The 16,693-nt window shown below is 38.3% G+C and overlaps 1 protein-coding gene across 2 annotated transcripts; it reads right to left on the bottom strand.

Annotated features, from left to right (window-relative positions):
* Positions 1 to 4,843: 4,843 nt before the first annotated feature.
* Positions 4,844 to 13,055, bottom strand: Mtx3 (metaxin 3). 2 transcript variants are annotated; one of them, XM_005386005.2, is made up of 9 exons: positions 12,955 to 13,055; positions 12,498 to 12,567; positions 12,074 to 12,150; positions 11,155 to 11,247; positions 10,478 to 10,660; positions 10,245 to 10,321; positions 9,618 to 9,775; positions 8,287 to 8,375; positions 4,844 to 5,370 (listed from the first exon to the last, which is right to left on the bottom strand). In XM_005386005.2, exons 1-9 carry the CDS (start codon positions 13,033 to 13,035, stop codon positions 5,260 to 5,262), a joined length of 939 nt encoding a protein of 312 aa, XP_005386062.1. In that variant the 5' UTR covers positions 13,036 to 13,055; the 3' UTR covers positions 4,844 to 5,259. The 2 variants fall into 2 exon arrangements, with proteins under 2 accessions (XP_005386062.1, XP_005386063.1); XM_005386006.2 differs by lacking the exon at positions 8,287 to 8,375 and having other exon boundaries at positions 5,278 to 5,370.
* Between the last annotated feature and the right edge of the window lie 3,638 nt (positions 13,056 to 16,693).

Raw genomic sequence — 16,693 nt, 5'->3', positions numbered from 1 at the left:
CCTGGTTTATACTCTGAAATGAAAAAACAGAAAATGTATTTTGTTAACTCAAATTGGAGGCCTAATGAAGTTTACATTTTTTAAGATGTAGAATGTGCTGAAAATCTAATGAAAACTATCATCCTGCTTCCTACAATCGTTCCTTAAAGTGTCTGCAATAACGGAATAAAACCTGAAAATATTAAACTTCCTTTGCTTTGTCACTGAAGCAACTGCAAACTTTTTATATATGAGAAACTTCACTGTCTCTCTGGGCACATATAAACCACAGAAACGATTTAGAAAAATGCTCTGGAATTACAATTTTGATGCCCATGTCTCATGGATGCCTAAGAATTGGTTTGTCCTCCGAAGCCATCAGTTTAGATACCATACAGCTTTCCAGATTGATGAGGCGCTAGGGAAGGGCACGGATGGACTCACACCTACCTAAGTAACAACCTCTCTGCGGCCACAGCCACAGCCATCCCTCTCAACTTGGGGTCCAAGGCAGACCTGATGTGCTCAGTCCTACTTCATCATTGTCACTAGAGGGGCACCCCAGAATAAGAAACCTTTATAATGAGCACAAACAAACAAAAACACTCCAGGGCAACATTTTCCTAAGGATATTTTGCAGAACACATAGTACTGTGCTTAAAAAAATCCACACTAAAATAAATTAGCAAGCTTGTGTATAAAGTAAGAAGTTCTGAATGGAAACTAACAGTCCTCTGGGCAATACCTGTACTGAACTTGCACACGTGCACATGTGCACACACGTACACACTCCTTAGACTGCCTTTAGTACATAATCAAATAAAACTTGAAAACTCCAAAGCTTGAAGATTGAAAATACACATTAGCATATCAAAGGCCTTAAAAACCCTATAGTAATTCAACTTGGCCTAACCTAACATTCTTCAAACTTCCTAGGTCACAAACTCCTCAATTCATATCACAGTATATTCTGCCAAAACACTCTTTTGGAACTGGGCGTGATGGCATGCACCTGTAATCCCAGCACTTGGGAGGCTGAGGAAGGAGGACTGCTGCAAGTTTGAGGCTGGCCTAAGCCACATAGTGAGTTCAAGGCCAGCCTGAGCTACAAAGCTAGACTTTGTCTCAAAAACAAAAACCAAAAAACCTACCCCTTCAGGAACTGCTTCTCTGAGAAACTGGTGGTGGTTTGAAAAAAAAATCTTATAGTATAACTTCAAATTAATAATAATGAGGACACAAAGACTTTCTGTCTTTGTTTTTTTTTAAGAAACTAGTTTATTTTGCTTTGAATAATTTTTCTATTACAGCATTCCTGTTTGAGAAAGATCTGGCCTGAATTTATGCTTTTATTATATTACTGTTCAAGAATGTTAACTCCTACCAGTAATACATGGCATACTTTACTTAGAAATTTTTTATATCCTTTTTAATTCCTAGAGCACTTCTCTACTTGAATCACAATAATCCTAAGTCCAGGGCAAGAATCTGTGTTCTTAGCAATCACTACATCCCAACAGCAGTTTCTAGGCTACATTATTTTGCAGCCCCTTAAAAACAAAAACATAACAACATAAAACAAAACCCCTCATCCTTATATCTCTCTGAAAAATCAGCATTTTGAGTATCTAACTGAACCTTCAATTAAACTTTTGATAGGATCACTGACACTTTATTTCATATAACAACAAATTTTTTAAAAAGAAATATATATGAAAACATAAAAAAGTAAAAATAATTTTCACCACCTAGAACACATCTGCTCAGGATTTCAATTATAAAAATAACCAAACCAAGACAAAGTCAGCTTCTAATTCCCCCTGAGCATCACATCTTCTCCTTTAAAAGCTGCTCTTAATGAACGTCATGTCCCACTGTGTACCTAGATTACAAATACAAAGCAAAGAAGAAATACCACATGAAGGGACAGAAGCATTTTTTTTCAAATGTGAACACATGTACCATAACGAAAAATTAGAAACAAAATCATAGACTTCGATATCATAGGGAAAAGGAGATCTGGTATTTAGGTTGTAGCTTTTTCCTTTTGTAGTAAGGCAAAGTAAATCTTTAGGAGAAGCATTTGTTAGAGCATTTGTAGAGAAGCATTGTTTTTCTTTAAACTCAAGAATGAACTAAAAAGTATTTGTCCTATCACTTATTATCTTATATGTAAGCTCCTACAATTGGTTTTTAAAAGGTTAAGGTTATTGATAGCTTATGAGAAACTACTAAAATCTAACTGAGCTGGTAAATGCTTATTTCTGTAGGAGACTCAAAGGAATTATACTACCAAATTCAAATACTATTTTCATCACATGAAGTTACCTGAATAGAGTGGTTTGCTAAGATACTATTACTGTTACCAGTTTCTGCCTCTTTCAATGTTAGTTTTTCCCATTTTCAAACTTCAAATTTAATTCATCTGATTAAAATTAGCTTCTCTATTCCTTCATGTTAATGTGTAAAGCTACTTTAAATAGTAATTACAAATAGAAATAAAAATGCTTGCTTTATAAATTCTCTAATTCTCTAATACTCAAAAGATAACTCAAACATAGCTACATGGATATTGTTAATGCCAACCTCTCTGAGATCAAAAAAGTTCTGAAAGAAAGTGCATCTTCAATGCTCTATACAGTTTCTTTAGTGTTGTTCAATCCATTTTATGGATGACTGTTGATAGAGGATTTTCATCTTATGGGCATTACTGTCTAGTCAATTGTTCTAATCCTATACTACTAACAAAATTAAACAAAAGCACATTCCATCTTATCATATTATCTGCATCATCACTTCCAAAAGACAGTGGCTCACAGTACTTTGTTTAAGGCTATGGACCATTTTTTCCAGAAAACTCAACCTTTATCCAAAGCATAACTGACTGGGTAATTACAGGCCCTCTGTCCAGCCTCAACTTTTTTCCCAAGAACTTTCTGCAAGTGTGGCTGGTCTTTAGAGTATTTTAGTACTCACATATAGCTTTCTATCATTTTATTTGCTTATACAAAGAAATGAACTCAACTAAGTAACTCAACGTATAATTCTCACTTACTAAACCACGTTTTGCCACCTAGGAAAGGCAGTAGTTTGGAAATATCATGGGCTATCCAAGGCCAAACACATTCAAAGCGGTGAACAGATCGTATCTATAGTCATCATCTCTGCTGAGAAGGACATACACTTATTATACTAAAATGTCCTCTTTTGATTGAAATTTAAATAATTACTGTACAATTTTTGGTTGAGGTCTGTATACTGCAAGAATATGAACTCCCACATTTTACAAATATTTAAATACATTTCTGTTCCTCATGAACATTAACAGAATTGAAAGAAGAAATTACTGAACCCATAATTATTTTTTGACTCCACCTATGGAAAAACTTGAAGTTAACTTCACTTCAGTTTTACAGTATGTCAGTGTTGATAGTTTTTTCTCCTCCTAATTTATTTTTCATAGGCTAATCATAATTGTCAAGCTTCACATGTGTTTTATAGCTCTAAGCCACTTCAAATGCTTTTTGGAAGGTTTAATATAAATCATGATTGAAAGTAACTAACCTTGACTGAAGCACAGATGTCCAGTTGATATACTAACAACCCTTCTCCAATGTACATCAATCCTAGAGGACAAGCTAGTCTCATGATCATGGTTTTCAATATAAAATATTCATGCCTACTTCAGATGACTAGAATCTAATAACCTGCCTCTAAAGATGAATGAGATACACACACCCTCCCGCACTCCCAAATACTCTGTTGTAGAAATAATGTGAACTCTTTAGCTACTTTCCCTAAAGGCATCCAAACAGATGAACAAGCCTGGGAATACAATCTTGCTTCTCATTTAGTTAAAGCTTTCAAGAGAAACGATTTAGAATGACTTAAAGACCCCTGTATAAACAGCTACCTAAACACAGAAGAAAGTGGGAAGATGTGGGTCAGACATGAGGGAACTTCGCTCAGCTCCAGTTAGCTGAGGGTCTAAACAAAGCTTGTTTTCTTAGCACACTGGTTTCTACAGGACTTGGTAAGATCTGCTGAGCACCATGGTAATCTTTTAAGACACTAATCAAAAACATGGTCCTACATTTTAAAAACCCCAGGAGTTGTCTTAGGACAAGGGAAGCACCTCAACCACTAAAATAAGCAAGTTTCTATTACAGTATAAGTAAAATTCCCACACAGCAAACCCTCGAACAATTCAGCAACCAATGAATAGAAAATAGTCTTAAAAATCTGCTATTTCTGATTATTCCTTTGGATCTTTCAAACGTAGTTAAAATATATGGAAAACAAGTGGCTGTCAGAAAGCTTGTGACTACATAATGTATTTCTTATAAAAAATACTGGCCTGAGGCAAGCACGGAAAACTCAGACCAGACGCATAGTAGGTATCTTTATTACCCTGGCTGCAGGATCCTCCTGAGTAGTGTCTAACATAGGGCAAGTTTCATTAAGGTTTCATGGTCTCACACAGTAAAGAGGCCCAACACATTCAGTTCTCCTGGAACCAACAAAACAAGATGATTAAAGATGCACTACAAATACGTAGGTCTAAAGCTGCCACATTTCCCCGGCAAACGGAAAGAGTCCTTGCTGGCCTACACTGAACACATCAGCAAATGCTAATGTTGTACTGAAGTGTGTATCACTGGGTGAGCATTAAATATAACACTTTTAATATTTATATATTACACTAAACTTCTAAAAGATTAGACTTAAGAGAACATAATTAGAAAGCACATTCCTCCCTGTATTTTAAAGTAAAATACAGATTTTTCTATTGAAGTAATTTATATTTCTTCTAGTTCCTACAATAGGCATCAGTTTTCTAAACAGAAGAAAAAAGACTCAGCCATAGAGCCACATATTATGTATTCAGACAGGTCTAAGAAAACTAAGTTAATAAACTGAATAAATTAACTGGAATAAATTAAGAATGCACATTCAGAACAGAATTGTAGCTTTGGTCAGCAACACATGAACCAAAGGCCAAAATCTGCCAAGATTAAGGCAGGTTTTTAATATATATATATACACAGTATAATGTGTTTTCCCTCCCACCCACCATATTCACTTAGCATTCACCTTTATTTAAAATGTATTGCCAAGCTAAAATACAAGCTTCTTAATTTAAAAAAAAAAAAGATGTCACAGAGCTTTTGTTTTAGAGTCTTCCTTATACCTATTAACAGTATTTTCTTTTTGCCTTATACACCTGGTTCAAGAGATTATATCAATTCATACAACTACGACCACGAAGTGCAACGACCATCAGGGTGACAGCCGTTGTAAGGAATTACTGTCTTCTTCTGCGGGAGTCAATCTGAGTGCTGGCAGTTTCCGAGGAGGAAGCTGAGGGCTTTGACGAAGATTGTCATCCATCTGTAGGAAGCACAAAAGACACATCTGACTAAGCTGTGGCACCAGTTCTGTGGACTGCGGCCTCCCCTTCCAAACTAGAAGAACACAGAACCGTACGCTGCCAGGACTGCCACAGAAACCTCTTCCTACAAACACTCTCAAGAATTGTAAATACCATACCACTAATACCAGTGGACTATCTATAGAAAGCAATGTGACTCACCCTTGATACTTCCACAGTTTACAGTAATTCCCCAAAATGAAAACGAACTCACCCACAGCATGAGTTTAAGAGGTCTTCTAACAGACTAATTCTGTTACACCAACCCCACAATTCATAGTCTATGCAGACCCAATGCTGCATTTGATCTTCCCAACATGCTTAAGACAAGGAAAACACAGTCCTTCCCTGATGCAGAGATTAGCAAAATGAGGCTCAGAAAGGTTCAGTGATTGGTCTCAGGCTCAAAAGCTACTATGAGAGCTGAAACTTGAACCCACATCTTCTTACTGCAATACAACCATTTTTTCAACTTTTTGTCTCCAGGAAAATAACCTGTACTCTACTCAAAAAGACCAGCTCTTTAAAGCCGAGTATGTAGGTAGACCAAAGGAAGTTACAAAAAGAGATAGACAGAAGGACAAATTTTTTATGCAACATTCAATCAGTTCAAGCTTTCCTTAAAGAAACAATTAATGTAAGCATATTAAGAAAATGCCCAAGAACTTCAGATTTATCCTAAAGAAAAGCACATTAACATCGCTGGAACTAATAGTAGGATAGAGATTATTTAGAACTCAGACCCTTAAAAACTGCTTTTAACCAGAGTACTCCATAAAGTGCAAGACTCAGATCTCGATGGTGAGTTCATGTTCAGCTTAACCTTCAGTGCTTCAAAGGAACTGCCATCCAAAAACCACGAAACCAAGAGAAAACCGGATCCCAATACCTACTCAACAAGCAGGCTTTTTTAGAGTTTTACATAGGTGCAGAATATTCAAAACTCTCCCTTAATAGTCCCAAGATGTTCTCATAAACTTTTTTTTTTCAGCAGAAATACAGGATTTGTAGAAAAAAAGAGAAAAAATGCTTTTTATTTTTCTACCAGAAAAAATTAAGAGTAAACTATTTAAACTGTGTTAAGATGTCTTTTCTTTCTTACAAAACTAAGTTCCTCAAACATGATTCTCTTTTTAAACTCTATACTTTCTGTTCAAATTGGGACCAGTAATGGCCAACAGAATCTGCTGCTAACCAGTACACCACACACTTCCCATGGATAAGCAGGGATGAGTGAGTGAAGAGTGGAGGGAGGGGAATGCTTGACTGAAATCGGTCAGAAACACCTTCATAAACTGATGAGCGCAGACAGCCCTTGGTTTCACCTTCTATCCAGTTCACCTTCTCACAGTGCCCCTTCCATACTCGTTTTGAATTTGTCACATGTAAAAAATGTAAACCACAATGGATAGCCTTCATTTAGGAGACAACTGTTCTTTCTTATATGTATTTTATATTTTATGTAGTTCATGAGATTTCCTGAACTGAGCAAAGAATTGAGAAAAATCAACTCCATTTTTACCAAAATTAACCCAACTTAACCAAAATTTCAATAATTATAAATGCTTACAATTTCACTACTCAGTTTTACTCACTTCTCAAATTATAACAACACACGAAAAACTATAAAAAGCAACAGGTGGTCACCCCGGAGAACCACTGTGGTAAGCCTGGCCACTAGCACCATTAGCAATGGATACATCGTCTCTTACGCAAGCTAAGGCGGCTGACCCCTGGGGAGAACAGCTAGTGCAAAGCTCATGCTAGAGTCCCATCTCTATGGTTCAAGTCCACACTCTACTTTTTGCCAGGTGAATGACCCTGGTAGTTCATTTAAGTTAGTCCCATAGCTTCAGTATCCATATCTGTAAAATGGGGACAACAACAACAGTATCTGTACAGAGCTGCTCTCAGGTTTGAGTTAACTCATATGAATCTCATGTACAACAGTGCTCAGTAGACCTCAAAAGATACTAGCCACTGCTGGTGAAGGGATGAAGTATTTTCATTTATGTAAGAAAAAAAACAGTAAGATACAGCATGTACAAGTACAAATTCCCTATGATGAATGTGGTCATTATGTATGTATATCCTAAATTAATTTTTAAAAAGGAAAAAGCAAGTTCATCAGATAACTGGAAAAAATGTGCACTCTCTTGTATTTTCCCAATTAGAATCACCCTTGAAATTTCCACTGTTGCCTCCTCCCCCGATCCAGTTCCTCAATGCAGCTCTTACAAAACAAACATCCCAAAGTGGCAAATACATGCACTAGGGGAAACCTCGACTACATTTAAAATAGAGGACAGGAAGGAGAAAAACATACCCAGAGAGAGTTATCTTGGTGCTAGGAAGAGAAAGGAGAAGCACACAAAGAGACAAACAAGAACTCTTTTGTTGTTGTCATCTGCTCTGCAGTGCTGTGGATCAAATCCTAGAGAAATCCTTGTCAAATGCTAGACAAGTATTCTACCACTGAGCTACATCCCTGGTCCTTTTTATTTTTTAAGACAGAGTCTTACTAAGTTGCCCAAACAGGATTTGAACTTGCAATTCTCCTGCCTGCCATGGGCCACTATGCCAGGTTTCTTCTTCCTTTTTTTAAGTAAGTCTTTTAGGTTTCTTAGCTTGACAAGTACATCTGTGTGGTAAAAGTAAACTCAATACCATTATCTGAACTTTCCCCAAGCAATCAGACTACCGCTGGCTTTAAAACACTGTATTATATACAACTTCAGTAAAAGTGTATTTAAACAGCTTTCTGAAATGTAAACTCTTTAGAAAATGGATAGGGTAAAGTTAATGCATGACCCAACACTGGTGGTAGAAAGGAAAATACTAGACTACCGTAAAAGGATGATTGAAATAAACTTGACCTTTTCAATCAAGTTGGATTCCTTATTTACAAGCTGTGTGAGTTTCTGCAGATTTGCATCTACCGTTTCTTGTCCAGCTGGAGAGATGCCTAAGAAGTGAGGACAGAAGTCAGGAGGACAAGACATTTTCAAAGTCTTTAAAGCTGTTTAGACTAAAAGAATCTTGAGTCTACCCACTCTTCCCAGTGCCCCACCCTCCAAAAAAAAATGCAGAGAAAAATCATCCTGGGTTCAAAAGCAAAGTTAAAAGGGACAGCAATGCTCCATTACCAAACCCTAAATAAAGACTAAAATCTCCACTGAGAAGATCACAATCCAAGTGGCATGCAGTTAGCCATAGTAATTAGTAAAAGCACAACAGTCCTTATTTCCTTCTGAAATTTAAGTTGTACTTTCCCCTCTGGCATTTCAAATAAGTCTTTGGTCAAAACTATGTGCATAGCTTCCTAAGGCAGTGACTTCCAAACAGCTACCTACCAGGGACTAAAAATATTCAAAGAGACTTTAAAAAGTAGAGTTCTGGGACTTGTCCCTAAGTGATTCTCATTCACAAAGTCATGAACAGAACCCAACATTTTTTATTTGTTGTGGAATAAGGTCTGCTAGCCATTGCTCTAAAGTAACAAGTTACATGTTACTTAGTTTCCTGACCTCCAATCTAATTCCTTCCTTGTAGCCCTATGTGACCCACCATGAGCAAAAAAAAAAAAAAAAAGCTGTCTACCTTTGTAACTTTAGTTGCTTAAAAGGTCAGTTTCAGCCAACTCTCCGAATAGAACTTCAGCATCCCTGTCAGTTAACCACAAAGACTCACACTCAAACAACCACACCCCAAGTGACAATGGTCCTCTATTTATTGTACCTCTAGGCTGACTTGTCTTTCCAGCCCCAGAATCCCTGAGAATCAATGTGCCACTCATTTCTGTTCACAGATGGAAATGCCAGATGCAGCAGATAATCATTTAAAGCAACTGCCCATTTGCATTACAATAAATACCACGGTTCAGCAGGGACTCAAAATACCTGTGGTTTAATCTGTTAGAAGAAAACAACCACTTCAAAGTGGCAGTACTTGAAGAGGCAAGAAATATGTAATATCCAGAGGAAGAAATTATATACAAGGCACATGTCTGTTTATTTAAATAAGAACTAACATTAATGGGGAAATAACAAAGCAGGAAAAATGTAACTCTGTGAAGTGTTAAAATCCAGTACTTAAAGATGAGGCACATTTTATATTTAAATAAATAATGAGTTTTGCTTAGGCGTTCCCAGGACAATAGGCAAATACACTATGCAAACAAACATCAGCTGAAGAAGAGCCAGCTTACCTCCAAGACTAAGCCTAAAGTAACTATTTAGGATGTCATCACAAAAGCGACAGAGGTTGGAAAGCTGTTTCAGATGTTCTTGTAACTGAACTTTAGGAAACTGTACTTTATAAAGAGGTGCAAGAAAACCAAACACATAGGCATCCAAGGTAGAAGGCCTAGAAATACATTAAGGATTTTTTTAAGTACATAAGAAAATATAATTTGGAATTGTGTTTAATTTTTCTTTCAAATATATATCAAATCTGAATTATACAATACAATGTTTTAAATGGTTTACCACCCATTGTTTTATAAAAACAATGCAACTAGAGTTCTACCTTCTAAGTAGTTTTAAAATAAATCATATTTTATTTATCAAAATATGAAGTTGAACATTAGACACTCATTTTCACAAGTGCTAAACAGACTGGAGGTAGGATAGGACTAATCTTCACGGTTTTACATTCACATATGCAGCACTTTAAGTCGATGTTAGTTCGCTGATAGAAAACATTTCCTACAATAAAAACCCATTAAATCTTTTTTTAAGTGAAAAACTCATCTTCTGTGGCACAGGAAGGACTTGCTTTAAGTAATTGCTCATGGAATATATGAACACACAATATTAAAATGGCTTTTACTCACGTATCTCCAAAAAAGAATTGAGATCTTCCCAGTCTGTCTGATAGAAGGTTTAGGCACTCCTTGGCATCTCTGTATATCTAACAGAAATGGAATTACACCTCAGAACTAGGAAAGATGAAAGATGCTCTGAAACTGCTTCTGAGGCAGCATCTATGCTCTGGTCAGTCAGTCTATGCTCTGTTTCCTATCTCTTCCCTGCAAACCCATTGCTTGGAGAATAATCCCATCCATACCTGTGCTTCTACTTCTTGGACGTGGTAAAGGGGAGGCTCTCCTCTGGTCAGGAGAATCCTATTCAGTGCTCCCCTAGACATCTTTCCAGGCAGGATCAAACTCAAGGGAAAAGGAATTCGTGAAGCAAACCATGGCTTTGTCACAGTAAAATAATTGTCACTCTCTACCCAGAAAGTGTGGAGCTGGAAAAGTAGAGCAAAAATATCCCAAGGATGTTCTTTTATTAAAAGATTGCTCAATCAACATAAAAATCCCTCATAAATGTCTTTGTATTAAGTGACTATATAAACTTTACAGATAGAATGATTGAGAAAACAAGATTATATCTATGAGTTTTTACTATGCCCCAAGCACCCAGAACAAGATCTAGCACTAACATATACTAGGTACATGGTAAACATTTGCTAATTTACAATTTAACCAATTCACATATGGTGAAAAAGGTTTCACCTCCCTCAAAGAATTTTTATTTCCAAAATTAGATTATCTTTCATTTTATACATCACATACTAGTTAAATGTCTAACACAATCCAGTAAGACAGTAATATAAAAGAATCAAGATTAATATGCAAGCAAACTTCCCTCTCGTAAGCCTTTTCACTGTTTCCCTCCTATGCAGACAAAGTACATTTTCTATTAAGTCACTACAATACTATACTATTCACGAATGCTCACCACAGCAGGGAGAAGCTTCTCTTCGAGGAGAGCAATGTAAGCCAGCGTATCTGCCCCTTGTTTTGCTGACAGTTCATAATCAGCATTATATTTCTATTAAAAATCAAAACCAAAGCACTTCAGTAGTCAAACAGCATCCTAAGAACAGTGAAGCTAAATAATGGCAAACATGATATTAAAAGTGGGAAATACAAGCATGCTGAAGACTGTTGGTTCTTAGTATATCATACACATAATAAATGTTGTTATTTCACAATTAACTTATTTCAAAACACCGCAGCATGTAGTATAAAGTTAACAAATACTATAAAAGTGATTGTTATTTTTAAAAAGGGAAGAAAAAATTCCAAATGGTTGCATGTTTCTCCATGAAAAAAGGAAACCTAATTTAGACAATTCCAAATTGTACTGACGGGGAATGTCTAAAAAGTAGCGGCAAAGCCAAGTGTAACTTTGCACTCATATAAATCTTTACATGTTTAAACATTTGGGATACTTCTAAGTAAATATGCACCTGTTCAAACATTTTAGATATACTGTTTTATAAAACACACAATATTTAAACAGTTGCTATTCGGTGGTAACTCTGATGTTACACACAGCACAAAATGTGTAGCAACTATGTGACTAAACTGGTGATACTATAGATAAGTGAAATAGTGTAAATACCTAAATTGAATCTTAGAAATTTGAATAAAATCCAAGCAAAGTGCATAAAAATCTACACTGACTAAACCTCATTTGATTTTATTCATGCCTTTTTCAGGCAGTGCTTCTCAAGTGTATTTTTCATCAAAGCCAAGGTATTTCCAGTTATATGAGTTGCAAAACAACAAAAAGCAAAAACTCTAAACCTTACACTGTTTTTTAAAAAAGATACAGAAATCAGTAATATACTTCTTCAAAAGGAAACACCCACCTGTTTTCTTAAAAAGTTTAGTATTTTTGCAGGTTGAGAAACAATGTTGTCGTCAGCTGTCAAAATTGGTACCTCACCTGTAATTTTAAAAAAAAAGTTTAAATACAAAGCAACACTGTGATTTCCCTGAAGAGATTCCAATACACTAATAATTGTACCAATCTCACATTTGGACAGGAAAAATGAGTAAGCACATCTTAATTTTTCAATCTCACAAAGAGATCTAGAGAACATTTTCATTTCTCAAAATTTCCACTGATTTACTTGCAATTTGGGTTATTACTCAGGGTAATCAAAGCAACACACAACCAACATCATATCATGGTGAGAAGAAACTAAAACCCCAAGGTGCTGTAGGCTGTTTCCTGGGCTTAAAGAGAATTGGGGGAAGGGCAGAAAGGAAGGTCTGAAGTTTACGCCGTACCTCTTGAACCTCTCCAGGTGCTGTCTATGACATTGACTTTCAAGGGTGCACCAGAAAATTTGGCATAAGCCTGAAACAGAGTTTGCAACAACACATTTTAGACTGAATGCGTAATACAAGTCTGCAGTGCAGCTTTAACTTCACAGTACGGTCCTCTAAACGCAGAACTCTCCTGACAGCGACCCAGCTTTCCGGGACCTTGTTCCCTAGAGGTCCCAGAGAACTCGCACCCAAAAGCTTTCACTTTACCGCGCAGAGAGAAAGGCTGAAAAACTCGGGGCCGAGCAGAGAGCCTACGATGCTGCTGCTGCGGCCCCGGGGTCACAGGCCAGCTGTGACTCGTGAGGAGGCTCACAGGACCGCGCAGGGAGCGAAGCCCGGACCGGACCGGCCCGACCCGCGCAGCACGCGTCCGCCGGCCCCGCTCTGCGCGCCGCAGCTGGGAGGGCGGCCTCACCATCACCACCAGAGACTCGCTGTGCACCGACGGGAGCCCCCAACCGCCTCCCCAGCAACTGAGTTCCAAGGGGGCCGCCATCTTTCCGGGGCCGACCTTTATACCCGGAAGTACTTCCTCGCCCACCTTCCGGCACGTGGAGCGCGGGGTGGGCAAAGGGGCGGGAGGAGCGCGGGGCTCCGCTGAGCGGCGGAAGGGAACGCGGGCTGTGGGACTGACTTGGCAGCTTAGGGGGTTCTGCCACCGGGCCCTCGGGGGACGGAGCGGCAGTCACTGGGCAGGTGACTGCGTGCCTACTGTGTGTCAAATGCGGTGCGCACTAGTAATCCTTTAGTAAAGTAAGGTGTTTGTATATGGATCTGTGTTTAAAATGACGTCGCGCGGTGGGAGCAGCTGGTACTAGGCGCTCGGTTTGTTCAGTCCTTTCCCCCAGTGTTCGTTACGCTTTACCTGCCTTTCTGCTCTCAGGCTTAGCATCATCTGTGTTCATTTGTTCCTGAAATTTAGCAAGTGAATTCTGCCATCTTCGCGCTGCTCCTTCATCTGGAGTGTCTTTCCTCTGGGTTCAGCTGCCCCTCAAAATGAACTTTCCGTATACCTTACTTGGAATGACTAGTAGAAGCTTCCCTGCCATTCTTGGAGGGCCTTGTATCACTTGAATTGCAGCTTCTAAGTCGCTGACCTTTTGCCCTTCGCTGTACAGAAGCTTTTTCGGCACAGAACAGGGCTAGCTTGGTAGGTGCGGGGCGGGCGCAGCCGCACAGGGCCCTGTGCTTGGAAGAGCTTCTCAACTAATGCTCCGCTGTCACTGTCTTGAAATCTTAATAATTTTGGAACAAGAAGCGATGTGCCTAGTGAGCACAGACTGGTTTCTTGAAAATTAAACCTGCCAACTTCTCCAAAAACACACTAAAGAAGAAAGACAGGACTTGGAAATGCCATGAGCCAGGTAAATGTACTGGCTTCTAGAGTTAGGACTTGTGTAGTGAACCTTTTTTCTAAATGGGACAATAATCTTTCTGAGATCCTTCAGTTATTCTCTGAGTTCGCTTTTCTATGTCCTGCTGAGATAGCTGAGTTTCCCTTAACTGACAGCTCAAAAGAGATATCTGAAAATCTTCATAAAATAACTGTTCAGGAAATACTCGCTAGGCACTTTTTTACTGTTTACATATCTGTCTAAATTACAATGCTAATTGCTAGTCTTTACTGTTTCAAAAAGGAAGAGTTGTTAGAAATGGGAAGGAAAAGATGTAATAAACTTGAAAAATTATTAACAGTACTTTATAGCTCTATGCTTACAGTTAAACCTACATAATAACTGAGCGGCTAATATGTCTGAGACACTGGAAGGCTCTGGAAGAATACAGACATTTAAAGTACGAATTACATCCTCCTGAGTCCACAAAGGAGACATATACACATCTAAGTATAGCAAATCCTTTGTCATTTCTAAATTTAGAGATGTAAATAAAATATTAGAGAAATACAAAGGAGCGACAACCCTATGCAGGACTGGTGGAAAGAATCTGTTCAGTCTTCAGTGTAAAGAAGGCACAGTAATTCAACTTTCAGATTCAAGTAATGGAACCTCCCTGTTCTGAGGATTAAAATCCCAAGCCATAAACTCAGAGTCTGGTACTATACGCAGGCATTTAAAATAAGCATACACGGAGAATATAGACTCTCAGTCTTGTTGGTGGAAGGAGGGGTGGGGGTTGGGAATGTGGTGCAGGAACATTCTTTGAAGACTCATAATTATTCAGTCAGGTCTGCTCCCTTACTGGTGTCGTTACATATTCCTCTGACGATTTTGTTTTCATTAAGGAGAAATTAAATATCTTCCCTTAGTGTTGAATTAAGGCAGAAAATAGAGTTTCAGTGCATCTGATGAGAAAATCCTTACACACAGGTTTATTTGTACCTAGTTAATAGCAACCTTTTATTGCTGTAATTCCTCTTGAAAGTCTCTGTATGCTAGATTGGATTTTAAAATCCTGGCATAGGTTGGTTGCACAACCAGGCTGAATAGTGTCCCAGAGAACCACACAGAAAGCTGAAACCTTCTGAAATTGTCCATGGTATGGGGACTTGGCCCTTGTGCCTTTCTCTGGCTGCTAAAGGGTATTGTTGAGAGTTCATCCAAATCATAATTTCAGATTCTTACCAGGAAGAATACTATGTGCAAAACATTCATGTATGTGTGGGATGGCTTGAATCACAGCTTTATAATGAGTATTCCAGACAGCATTTTCCCTGCAAAGGAAATCTTATTTTTCAAAAGATGGATATTAAAACAGCTTCACTAGTAGTGGTCAGCTGAACTCATGGGACTGGCTTTGGTGTCCGTTCCTGTCCCACAAGAGTTTCTTAACTTGGGAGCCCTGCTGCAGGTTTTCTTAGTAACACTGTCGCCCTGCTCCCAATGATTAAACATCTGTGAAATGGAACTGCTGTCAATGATGAAAAGTTTGTGATAATTGATCATGTAGTATGGTCCTGTATGGGAAAATTAAAGAGCCTCAAATGTCTCTTATAAATCAGAGATTCTATAATTCAGTCTCTGCTCACATGTGGAGATTCTTAGGGAGAAAAACACAAAAACAGATACTGAATAGAATTCAGGGTTTGACTTGGTGCCTAAATTAGCCATATGTTTTCTTTTTTTAAATTTTTATTTTAAAAGTAGTAAAAAAAGAACAATAGCAAAATGCCAACATCACAGACATAAACAAAACAAAGCAAGAACATTAAAAATGATACAGAATTTCAAAACAAAATGATGGGAATTAACAGTAGTTGTTATATTACATATTGTTATCTTCAGTGAAGTTGCTCAGATTGCCTGATGTAAGAATGGATGACTGTTCAAACCATTAAAGAGAATAAAAAAATTATTTAAAAAAATATTAGGGATGATACAAGAGTTTCACTAGACAGGATGGTAGGAATTCACCAGTGGTTGTTCCATTGCATATTGATGTCTTCAACTCAGTTGCTCAGATTACCAGATATAAGCATGCAAAATTGGTCAAAATATAAAAAATTTTAAGCATTAACTGTTCTTTGAATAAACCACTAGACATCAGCAGTACAGTTATCCCAAAACGCATATATACATACTTTTTGCTTTCTTTCTGTACTGGATTGACAACTAGAGTTCAACTCATAACCTCCAGCTAAACTAAGTAAGCATGGTGCTGGGTGTGGGAGGCCCACCTGGGGATTATTGCCAGCAGCATAAGAAGCAGAACTGGAGAAAGAGAAAAGAGGCTATTGGGAGTGGAGAAAAGCTGTTGGAGCTGGTGGAAGCTGTAAGGAGCTGTTGTTTGTTTTGGAGGAGCTCCAAATCATGCTGGCTTTCCTGATCAACTTGGCTCTTTTCATCCTTCAAGGAGATCGGGACCTTGTTGGCATTGAGAATGGCTTTGGTTCACTTTGGAAGAGCTTTGGTCCTCACTTTGAGCATTGCTTCCTGGCTGCAGAGGGGAAGATGGTGCACTGCTAGTTTCCTAGAAAGGCTTGCTGCATTGGCTTCCCTGATGGGAGCTCAGCCATCTTGATCATCAGAGGAGCTCAGGACCTCACTATTGCTGAGGATGGCTGTGGTACCTTTCAGGGGAGCTCTGGTTCTTCTGAGCATGGCTTCCTGGCTCCAGTGCAGATCCCTCAGCCTGCTAGCACAGATCCTTCATGCCACTGGCACAGACTTCCTAGATTCCACCAGTGACCTTTGGGC

The sequence above is a fragment of the Chinchilla lanigera genome, unplaced genomic scaffold, assembly GCF_000276665.1.
Source record: "Chinchilla lanigera isolate Chin_1 unplaced genomic scaffold, ChiLan1.0 scaffold00024, whole genome shotgun sequence".
Classification (NCBI taxonomy): domain Eukaryota; kingdom Metazoa; phylum Chordata; class Mammalia; order Rodentia; family Chinchillidae; genus Chinchilla; species Chinchilla lanigera.
The sequence above is the reverse complement of the archived record's forward strand: the minus strand, read 5'-3'. Positions and strand labels throughout refer to the sequence as shown.

Excerpts from the sequence above, each read along its gene's own strand:
- Mtx3 (XM_005386005.2), bottom strand. The coding sequence starts at position 13,035 with ATGGCGGCCCCCTTGGAACTCAGTTGCTGGGGAGGCGGTTGGGGGCTC. Across the intron at positions 12,568-12,954 it reads GCGAGTCTCTGGTGGTGATG|GCTTATGCCAAATTTTCTGG; the intron begins GTGAGGCCGCCC and ends ACTCTGTTTCAG. Across the intron at positions 10,322-10,477 it reads TCCAAGAAGTAGAAGCACAG|ATATACAGAGATGCCAAGGA; the intron begins GTATGGATGGGA and ends CATTTCTGTTAG.